At 40.9% G+C, this 10,000-nt stretch overlaps 1 protein-coding gene across 2 annotated transcripts in view; it reads left to right on the top strand.

Moving 5' to 3' along the window:
- The window catches only part of LOC143284750 (LHFPL tetraspan subfamily member 3 protein-like), a 15,182-nt gene extending 10,724 nt beyond the window's left edge, over positions 1 to 4,458 (top strand). The window contains exon 5 of one of the 2 annotated variants that reach the window (XM_076591716.1): positions 1,694 to 4,458. In XM_076591716.1, the coding sequence (XP_076447831.1) occupies positions 1,694 to 1,833 (140 nt within the window). In that variant the 3' untranslated portion in view covers positions 1,834 to 4,458. The remainder of the gene's footprint in view (positions 1 to 1,693) is intronic. The other variant, XM_076591717.1, reaches the window with a different exon arrangement.
- Positions 4,459 to 10,000: the final 5,542 nt, after the last annotated feature.

Raw genomic sequence — 10,000 nt, 5'->3', positions numbered from 1 at the left:
GTCTGCCCGTTGAAGTATGTGTACATGGACGTATGTTTGTCACGGTGTACACCGGATTGAGAGCATGCATGTGTAACCAACACGTGTGCGTGTGTTTCTTTAGAAAGAAAGATACACACACACACAGAGCTGGGTACATCTGTGTGTGTGTGTGTGTGTGTGTGTGTGTGTGTGTGTGTGTGTGTGTGTGTGTGTGTGTGTTTACATGCAAACATGCAGTCAGATCCAGTGGATTTTTTTTTCATCTTTTGTTGTCCGACTTGAGAATGACGTTGTTTTGTCTCTCTCTCTCTCTCTCTCTCTCTCTCTCTCTCTCTCTCTGCATGTTACACGTTAGTTCTGGTCTTCTTTAATCGTTATTCTTCAACAATATCAGGGGTTTTGAACATGAAGTGACAGTAGTTTGTCCGTCTGGCCGAGGCTGAATGGTTTATGTAGACCAAATACTAATTACTGAAGTATGTTTAGTTAATTACTCACTGATCGATGCGGTTACCACGCGAACTGTGAATTGAAGTAGGGAGGAGTAGCGACTCAGAGAGGACAAACTCAATATATATATATATATTTGTGACTTTAATTTCCCAGGGGACTGATTTTTTTAAATTTTTAAACTGGAATGCCAAAAAATATATGACTTATTACCACAGATGCATTTTCCATACTGTTCACCCTTGGAAAAAGAACTACGGTTCTTGTTTATTGTATTGGACAGAACTTTATCTCGTTTCTTTGATTGATTGTTTTTAGTATCACTTTATTAATGATGTATTTTGAGTGTTATATTGTAGCAGTGTAATGTTGTTTCGTTGTTGTTTTTTGTGTATGTGTGTACGTAAATTAGTGTTTGAGTAGTTGGTTGCCTGTGCTATACAGGGTTATGCATGTATGTTGTCCATGTCATTATATTTAGTTGAAATGCATATTTTTTTTTTTTTTTTTTTTACAACTGCGGTCCGGTTTTTACACCGTCAGAAGAGCGCAACTGAACATTTTTTACATGAAAAAAGCAGAATCAGAATCAAAATAACTTTATCTCAGTTAGAGAAATTAAGTATGGTGAAATCTGTGACACATACACTTTTACAGGTTACAAATAGAACAGCGAATTTTGGCCCACCACATAATTAGCAAAACATACTGAACAACTGAGAAAGACAGAAACAATACGTGTAGATTAATATATTAAAAACAATATGAATTTCTTAGAAAATGGTATCCATAGCAAAAGCTTATTGAACACGACTCGTGGTTATTCTAAGAAAAAAAAAAAAAACTTATACGAAGTAAAGTTATCCTAAAATATATACCTGTGTTGGATTCTATCCTGTACATGAAACTAGGTCCTTCTGCCAACATTGTAACTGTTGTGTGTGTTCTGAAACTTATACATTGCTCCTGCTGTGTAAATTATGCTTAACTGTCTGTTGTTTGTAAATTTTTTTTTTTCTTATTGTTTTCCTGATGTGTTGATTGAAACAAAGAACACACACACACACACACACACACACACACACACACACACACACACACACACTCGCGCTACCACGCACACACGTATGCAACTTCCCCCCCCCCCCCCCCCCCCCCCCCGCACACACACACACACACAAAACCAAAACTGGGTCAAAGCCCTACATAACGATTCAAACAACAGTAACAACGAGGGTTATTCTGGAATGTGTTGTGGCAGCGCATGCTGGGTACCACGGCGAAACGCTGACCAAGAGATCGGCTGGTCTGCCGGCTATGTCTGACCACGACCACTTCTCGGAGTACTCGCACCGCTCTGAGAAGTCCAAGCGTTCAGCCTCCTCCCTGCGTGCCATGTGATGACTGATTGATTGCAGAAAGATAACTATGCTGTCTTCGTTTGGGATGAGGATGTTGAAGATGATGATCTATCGTGCAGTTCTCTCCCTTGAGACGCGCGTTTCTTTTTTTGCTGTTTGACTGAGTGAATTTTTCCAGGCTTTCAAAGATAATTATGTTTAGGTAATGATGCTGGATTGTGTACTACTCCCCCCCCCCCTCCCCCAACGTCTTGGGACCGTATCTTTATAGCTGTCTGAATTATTTGAGGCTTTAATTCAGAGATAATTATTTGTAGATAACGATGATGGAAAAACGATTGCAGTTCTCTCCCTTGGGACTGTATGCCTGAATTTTTCGATGGTTTAAAAGATTATTTCTTGAAGATGATGATGGATTTCATTTTTTCCCCCAGCGGCCCTATCATGTCGCTGTCGGAATTCTTCGAGAGTTTATTAAGTAATAATTATTTCTATGTATAAAACAACAACAACAAAAGAACCAAAAGACAAAAACAAGTAACAAACAAACAAAAAAAAAAACCCACAAAAAACCATGGATGGGAAGAGAGGTGTATTAAGTTCACAACTGTAGTAGACGTTATTTAGAAAATATATTTCGAAGGTGTGGGGGTGAATGGCATATAATTATTATATTATTTTTTCCTTACCACGCTAATTTTTTTGTTTGTTTTTTTTTGTTGTTGTTCATCTTCAATATGCTTTCACAATAAATAGTGGCAGAGCAAAGAAACAACGCGAATACAAAAGGAAGAGAATGAAATAAAGAGAAAATGATAATGGCAACAAGCGTTTAACAGTTTGACAAATTAAGGAAACATACATGTGATACGAAGTTGATTGATTAATACAGGTAAAGTTTTTTGTTGTTTTTTATGTGGTAGAATAATCTTTTCATAGCATGAGCAAGCCTCACGAGAAATGACCACAAAGTTGAAGATATGTAAGAAAGTACAAATGTTTTAGTGGTTTTGGAATTGAAGATATGTAAGGATTACAAATGTTTCAGCAGTTTTGAATTAAAGGCGTGCAAGGATTACAAATGTTTAAGTGGTTTGGAATTGAAGATAAGTAAGGATTACAAATGTTTTGGTCGCGGTTTGGAACTGAAGATATGCAGGGATTACAAATGTTTTAGTAGTTTGTGGAATGTAATTCTTTTCCTGTAGTCGATTTTGATATGTATTCAATGATAGAATGAAATAAACACTAAAGATGTCAGGGGATGTAGTGTTGTTTTGGCCGCAAAGTGGTCTTTCCAGCTTTTTTTGTTTTATTCATTTTTCCATGCCACCCCCCACCCCCCCACGACCCCCGCCCCACCACCCTCCCCCATCTCCTTCCATATTTTTTTCATTGAACACTGATTGGTGCTTTTTTTTTTTTTTTTTTTTTGTCAAACAAGAAACCTAGACATCACAATCCTTCTGTGATAAAAAAAAAAAAAAAAAAATGTGTCCTGCACTGTAAGCGAGTGAAACCCGAGGCTCGTGCTTGAGAAGAATATAGTTATATACTAATCTTAAAAAGAAATACAATGAATTCCTTTCGTATTTTCATTCACTGACTATTGCCTAGAAGTCAAGAAGTGAGTTGTTTCGCCATATTTTTTGCTTGTTGCATGTGTGCGTGCATTTGTGTGTGTGTGTGTGTGTGTGTTTCATCAGTTTGTGCTTAAATGTGGAAAATAAAATGACATTTCTTTCATAACACCAGAACAATTCAATTGACACCTTCCACACACACACACACACACACACACATCCGCGCGCGCGCGCGCACACACACACACACACACACACACACACACACACACACACACACACACACACACAGAGTAAAGCTTTGTTTCCATTCTTTTTGTTATTTTTCAGTGGTCATAATGAAATGTAAAAAAAAAAAAAATTGATACGAAGACGCAAAACCAATTCATTGCTGCTTTCATACAAAAACATGTTCATGTGAGCATATGCTTTTCCTACAATGTGTAACTTTTGTACCACTTACCAATAAAAATGCTTTTATGAAGAAACCAGTAAGATTCTTATTATTTCTGTATAAAATGATTTTGTCTGGTTATGTCGATTTTTTTTTCCCCTCTGTAATGTTCTTGTTGGGTTTTTTTAAATTGTATCGCTTCACATTACTGATTTTTATGTCCCAGTGTTTTGTTTTTTTCTTTTTGTAGCTGTCAGGTTTACTTGCATTATAGCTTATAAAACCTATGGGATTGAATGTAGCCACTGTGAGAGAGAGTGTGTGTGTTTGTGTTTTGTGTGTGGGGGGGGGGGGGGGTTGGGACTGTCTGTGTCTGCTCTTTATTCTTCTTCTTCTTTTGTCCTGGTATATGTAAGTCTAAATAATATACACATTATTATCCTGCATGCTGTGTAGAATAACCACCATGTAACGAACTGGAATAACATTGTGTTACACATAACCATTAATATCCATATAAGGATGTGGGATTTTCTCCTGTTCTTGTCTTGTAAAAAAAAAAAAAAAGAAAAAAAAAAAAAAAGCTGTAAATAGGGGGCTGTCTCAGTACTTAGCTGTGTCTCATAAGTGCATGTGGAACTGTGTAGTTGAAGTGAAAGGAAAAACATAAATAAAGCAAGAATCTGTAGTTTGGTCTTTAATGTGATACTGTGTGAGGAATTCTCATTCTGTTAGTTGTTTAACCGTATTGTTTGTTTGGGTGGGTTTTTTTTTGTTGTTGTTTTTTTTGTTTTTTGTTTCTTGTTCCTTCTTTCCTTCATCTCTCTCTTCCTTCCTCCCTCTTTTCAATCCTTTCCGTCCGTCTATATTCCGTTCTTTCTCCCTCTAAACGTATTTGTATTTGTATTTCTTTTTATCACAACAGATTTCTGTGTGTGAAATTCGGGCTGCTCTCCCCAGGGAGAGCTCGTCACTATACCACAGCGCCACCCTTTTTTTTTTTTTTTTTTTTCCTGCGTGCAGTTTTATTTGTGTTTCATACCAAAATGGATTTTTCTTAAGAATTTTGCCAGGAACAACCCTTTTGTTTCCGTGGGTTCTTTTACGTGCGCTATTTTTGGTGTGTTTTCTACAAATGCAAAAGCAATGTTGTATTGACTTTATAATCGTGCAGATTTATATATGTTATGATTAGGGAATTTCATTCAGAACGCCTATGGGAAAAGACTTTTTACTTTCTTTTTTTGCTCACTGTCATACGAGCATGACAGACAGAGGTTGTGTGTGTGTGTGTGTGTGTGTGTGTGTGTGTGTGTGTGTGTTTCTTGTCTTTTTTTTACCAGCACAAATCTTAGTCTCTCTAGCAGCTCTCCTCCGTCTATTGTCGTTGAACCTTTGATCCCACGTGAGTCGCCCACTCTGTTTCAACAATCACATGCACTCGCTTTACATGACATCAGAATACCATTTCATTGCTTAAGAATTACAGAGGTGGCGTTTACCATACAACAAACATACAGTAAAAAAAATACTGTGGACTTTTAATCTACCTACGTGTATGTGAAGCTTTGTAAGAAAACGAAACATGCTTTGGGTTATGCAGCAAGTCAAACACATTTATAAACGCGTGATTTCTATTTAGAACAACACATAGAAAGCTCTAACATTTCATGTGCCTATGCGGACACTCCTCCATCTTCCTAGAATAGCCAGCGATCGCATGAAGCAATATACATCGCAGTGAACTAAGCAACCGTTTCCGAGAAATGGTAAAAAACCAGATCCGCATAATTGTGGGATTCGAACCCACCGCGGTCGACCACTCGCTTTCTACCAAGTCTGGTGCAATAAATACAACTACCCCAATGCTGGGACCACCACCACTGATAACAATGATTCACTTCCTGTCCACGGTGGGTTATGGAAACAAGAACATACCCAGCTATAACTCCCACGTTCACTCGCGCATGTGCATAAGTGGGTTTTACGTGTATGACTGTTTTTACCCCGCCATTCAGGCACCCATACTCCGCTTTCGGAGGTGTGCATGCCGGGTATATTCGTGTTTCCATAACCCACCAAACGCTGACATGGATTACTGGATCTTTGACGTGCGTATTTGATCTTCTGCGTGCTTATACACACGAAGGGGGTTCAGGCACTAGCAGGTCTACACATAATTATGTTGACCTGGGAGATCGGAAAAATCTCCACCCTTTACCCACCAGGCGCCGTCACCAAGGTTCAAACCCGGGACCCTCAGATTGAAAGTCCAACGCTTTAACCATTCAGCTATTGCGCCTGTCTGTAATAGAATCTAAAGATGAATCAGCTGCGATAAAACCAATGATTTCAATATGGCCACTCTTCCAGTACATCCAATACCTGTCGGAAGCATGCCCTTACTTAGCCTATTGAACTTCCAGCATCGGTATGTTTCTATAGCCACGTACTTTTGCTACAATATTGATTTGTTTGCTCAGAAACAAAGGCGATCGAGTTGGGTGTAGAAAAGTGGAAAAAATCGACCTGTTTTCCATTTTAAGAAATAATATACATAATAAATAATATTAACTCCAAACAAGCCCAGTTCTCATGAGCAGCACATCGGACGTGTTCTCCCGCTCCGAATATTCCGATCATGATGTCATCTTTTCCAAGACTCCAGTCTTGTGGTGACCTGAGGAGTACACAGTACTAAAGTCAGTAATTGTAAGATGAATTTCTGCATCTTTCTTAGCACTGTATCTTCTGCACGAACACACACACACACACACACACACACACACACACACACACACTAAATAGATAGATAGATAGAGAGATAAATAGATAGATAAAAAGCTGTTCATTGTCGGAAATGGTCCAAACGCACGGTCATCTTTACAAACTTCGAAATTTTCTGTTCGAATGATTGCCGAGGCTGGCTTCGCACAGACCCATCCAGAAACCCTTCAGACCCATTCATTAATGACTGCCAGATTTCTTGAGATGGAGAACCAGGCTTTTTGCAGACGATTGTATAGCGTATATATATAGAGAGACATCACCTCTCAAGCTGACTGTATGAAACCCCAAGAAGATCCCTGTCGGAGGACTTGCAGAAGATGTGGGTGATGAAATTCCATCCCTTCTTCCACCCAGAAAAAAATGTAACGTCCCTTGTGTCACGAGAGCTCGTTACCCCAGGAAGGACCAGACACCAAGATGAAAGACAGGTCCTTGAACAAACAACACCAGTAAAATATCTAGCAGTTACTATCACATGAGATCTACAACGGAAAGAATGACAAAATAACCAAAAAGAAAAAAAGAAAACACGATGTCCTGGGATTACCCAAGACGAACCTGAAAAAAACAACAACCAACCTCAGAGCACCACAAAGACAAACGCCTGCTTACTCCTTGTCTGTGTGGAACCCCACACCCCATGTCTGGCTGTTCTTCTCTGCATTGTTTCCATCTTCTTTATCTGATAGCATAGTGTTTATCATTCGATTTAGATTCTGATTTAATTACCGGGGGAGGGAAACAAAATACTGTGATAACATCAGACGTGCTTGAATATTACATCTTAAGTTTAACGTTGATGAATTCCGCAAGGCAAGCAGATTTGGATTGTCGTTCGTGCAATTTTGGCGGCTGTACAGGAAAGCGTGAAATGTCGTAATCAGGTTAGTATGGGGCTATGACGGTGGTTTTTCAGACAGTTTACACCACGACTTACCTACTCTGAGTGGATGACAAGGGTCAAATGATTGGTATTTATGTTATACTTCATGTCTGCATTGCAATATACACGAAATAATTATAACGTGTATATATAGCTCCAGGAATTCAGGATGCTAAAATTAGATATTACCATGCATGTTTATTTAAGGAAAATTCGTGGGGTTTCATGGAAACATTTCACAGATACCAGAATAACTTATCGCAGCTGTTAACGCACATGCGCAGCCTAAATCAGTATGGCTGTGAGCCAGACCGGAGTGTTTGCCTGGCAGTAACGAGTCCGCCAAAGAAGCGAGAGAATCTGAGCGCAATGGTTCGATCCCTACATACATGCACCAGTATTTTGTTTTGCTTCTAGACCTCGAGTGGTGGTCTGGATGCTAGTCATTCGGATGACTCAAGGTCTAGTGGAGGGGGAGAAAATATCGGTGGCTGAGCTGTGATTTGAACCAGCGCGCTCAGATTCTCTCGCTTCCTATGCTGACGCGTTACCTCGAGGCCATCACTCCACTAGTACAGTACAGCCATATGAAGATTCTCGCTTCTTATAATAGTTTCACAAGAAAGGATGCTGCCCTTCATTCATTCGTTGGCATGCTTTGCGGGTACATGCCAGTCAGGGATGATCAGAACAAGAACCATCACAAAAATAGGAAACCCCCCATGAAACATATTTCAAACAGGGTCAACCATCGGAGACGCCAGGTTCCACTTCAACCAACCTTCCCTCCTCTCCACTACCAGACTCCCTGTCCTCTTGAAAACTATGTATATTGTTTCTTGGTGTATTCATTTAGATAGTTATTTTATTTATTTAGTTATTTTTATCATATGCTCCATAATGTTTAACACGTCCACTCCAATTCTTAAATTCCAGTACTAGCACGCGTCAGAACATTCACCAACGTTTCAAATGTTACAATTGTGGAGAAGAGATGACTGTTAATTAAGATATCCTTCGGCATCGTTTTAATCCCATAAGGCAGTATTAGCACGGCATCGTTTTAATCCCATAACGCAGTATTAGCACGGCATCGTTTTAATCCCATAAGGCAGTATTAGCACGGCATCGTTTTAATCCCATAAGGCAGTATTAGCACGGCATCGTTTTAATCCCATAAGGCAGTATTAGCACGGCATCGTTTTAATCCCATAACGCAGTATTAGCACGGCATCGTTTTAATCCCATAACGCAGTATTAGCACGGCATCGTTTTAATCCCATAACGCAGTATTAGCACGGCATCGTTTTAATCCCATAAGGCAGTATTAGCACCCATGCTGTCCGCTGATGACACTTCAAATGCTCTCCTTCTGGAATATTTTTTCCTCAAACCATGCATGACCTAATCGTCAAAGAAATAAAGAAATAGAAAGAATGAAAAGAAGAACATTGGAAGGATAGGAAAAAAAAAAAGTCACGTGTAAGGGGGAGGTGGGGGGGAGGGACAGGAGAAAACACAAGTGGATTACCTGCAATTTGGCGATGTTGTCACACGACCGTAATTTTGAATCAGAATTCTCTCTCTGTGGTCTACAAGTGAAATATTTTCTGCCATTTACACACACACACACACACACACACACACACACACACACACACACCTGTTGTTTGTTTGTTGTTGGTTTTTGGTTGTTGGTTTCGGGGGGGGTGGGGGGTGTGCATGCTGGGTATGTTCTTGTTTCCATAACCCACCGAACGCTGACATGGATTACAGGATCTTTAACGTGCGTATTTGATCTTCTGCTTGCATATACACACGAAGGGGGTTCAGGCACTAAGCAGGTCTGCACATATGTTGACCTGGGAGATCGTAAAAATCTCCACCCTTTACCCACCAGGCGCCGTCACCGTGATTCGAACCCGCGACCCTCAGATTGACAGTCCAACGCTTCAACCACTCGGCTATTGCGCCGGTCGCTGAGACAGACGAACCCGGGTGTGGCTGTGCAGCGGTGAGGGGTGAAAATCGTACTGAGCGGCGTGTGAGTAATGCCACTGGGCTGAATTGGTGGAGATGATGGGGCAGAAAAATAAAACTTAGGAACTGCTTTCCTTTTGGGATGGGTGGGTGGGGTCCAATGGCTGTTGGCTTTGATGCCCTCTCGCATTCGCCCCCCCCACCCCCTCCCCCACCCCCCCACACACACACCCTCCCCCCCAACTCTGCCAGCCCAGCATCTGAAGCAGTGTGGTCTCTGTGAAGTCAGAGCTGCAGGCCGCCCATGCCCAGAAAGTGAGCCAGGCTTTATAATCACAAACGACAAATCAAGGAGGAGAGGAGGAGGAGAGGAGGAGAAGGAGGAGGAGGAGAAGGAGGAGAGGAAGAGGAGGAGGAGAGGAGGAGGAGGGGAGGAGAAGGAGGAGATGAGAAGGAGGGGGAGGAGAAGGAGGAGGAGGAGAGGAGGAGGAGGAGGAGAGGAGGAGAAGGAGGAGAGGAGGAGGAGGAGGAGGAGGAGGATAAACAGAACGAGACTGACATATGCACAGACTGCAGA

The sequence above is a fragment of the Babylonia areolata genome, chromosome 8 (assembly GCF_041734735.1).
Source record: "Babylonia areolata isolate BAREFJ2019XMU chromosome 8, ASM4173473v1, whole genome shotgun sequence".
In the NCBI taxonomy this organism is placed as follows: domain Eukaryota; kingdom Metazoa; phylum Mollusca; class Gastropoda; order Neogastropoda; family Buccinidae; genus Babylonia; species Babylonia areolata.
Note: the sequence above shows the minus strand (reverse complement) of the source record. Positions and strands in the feature narration are given on the sequence as shown.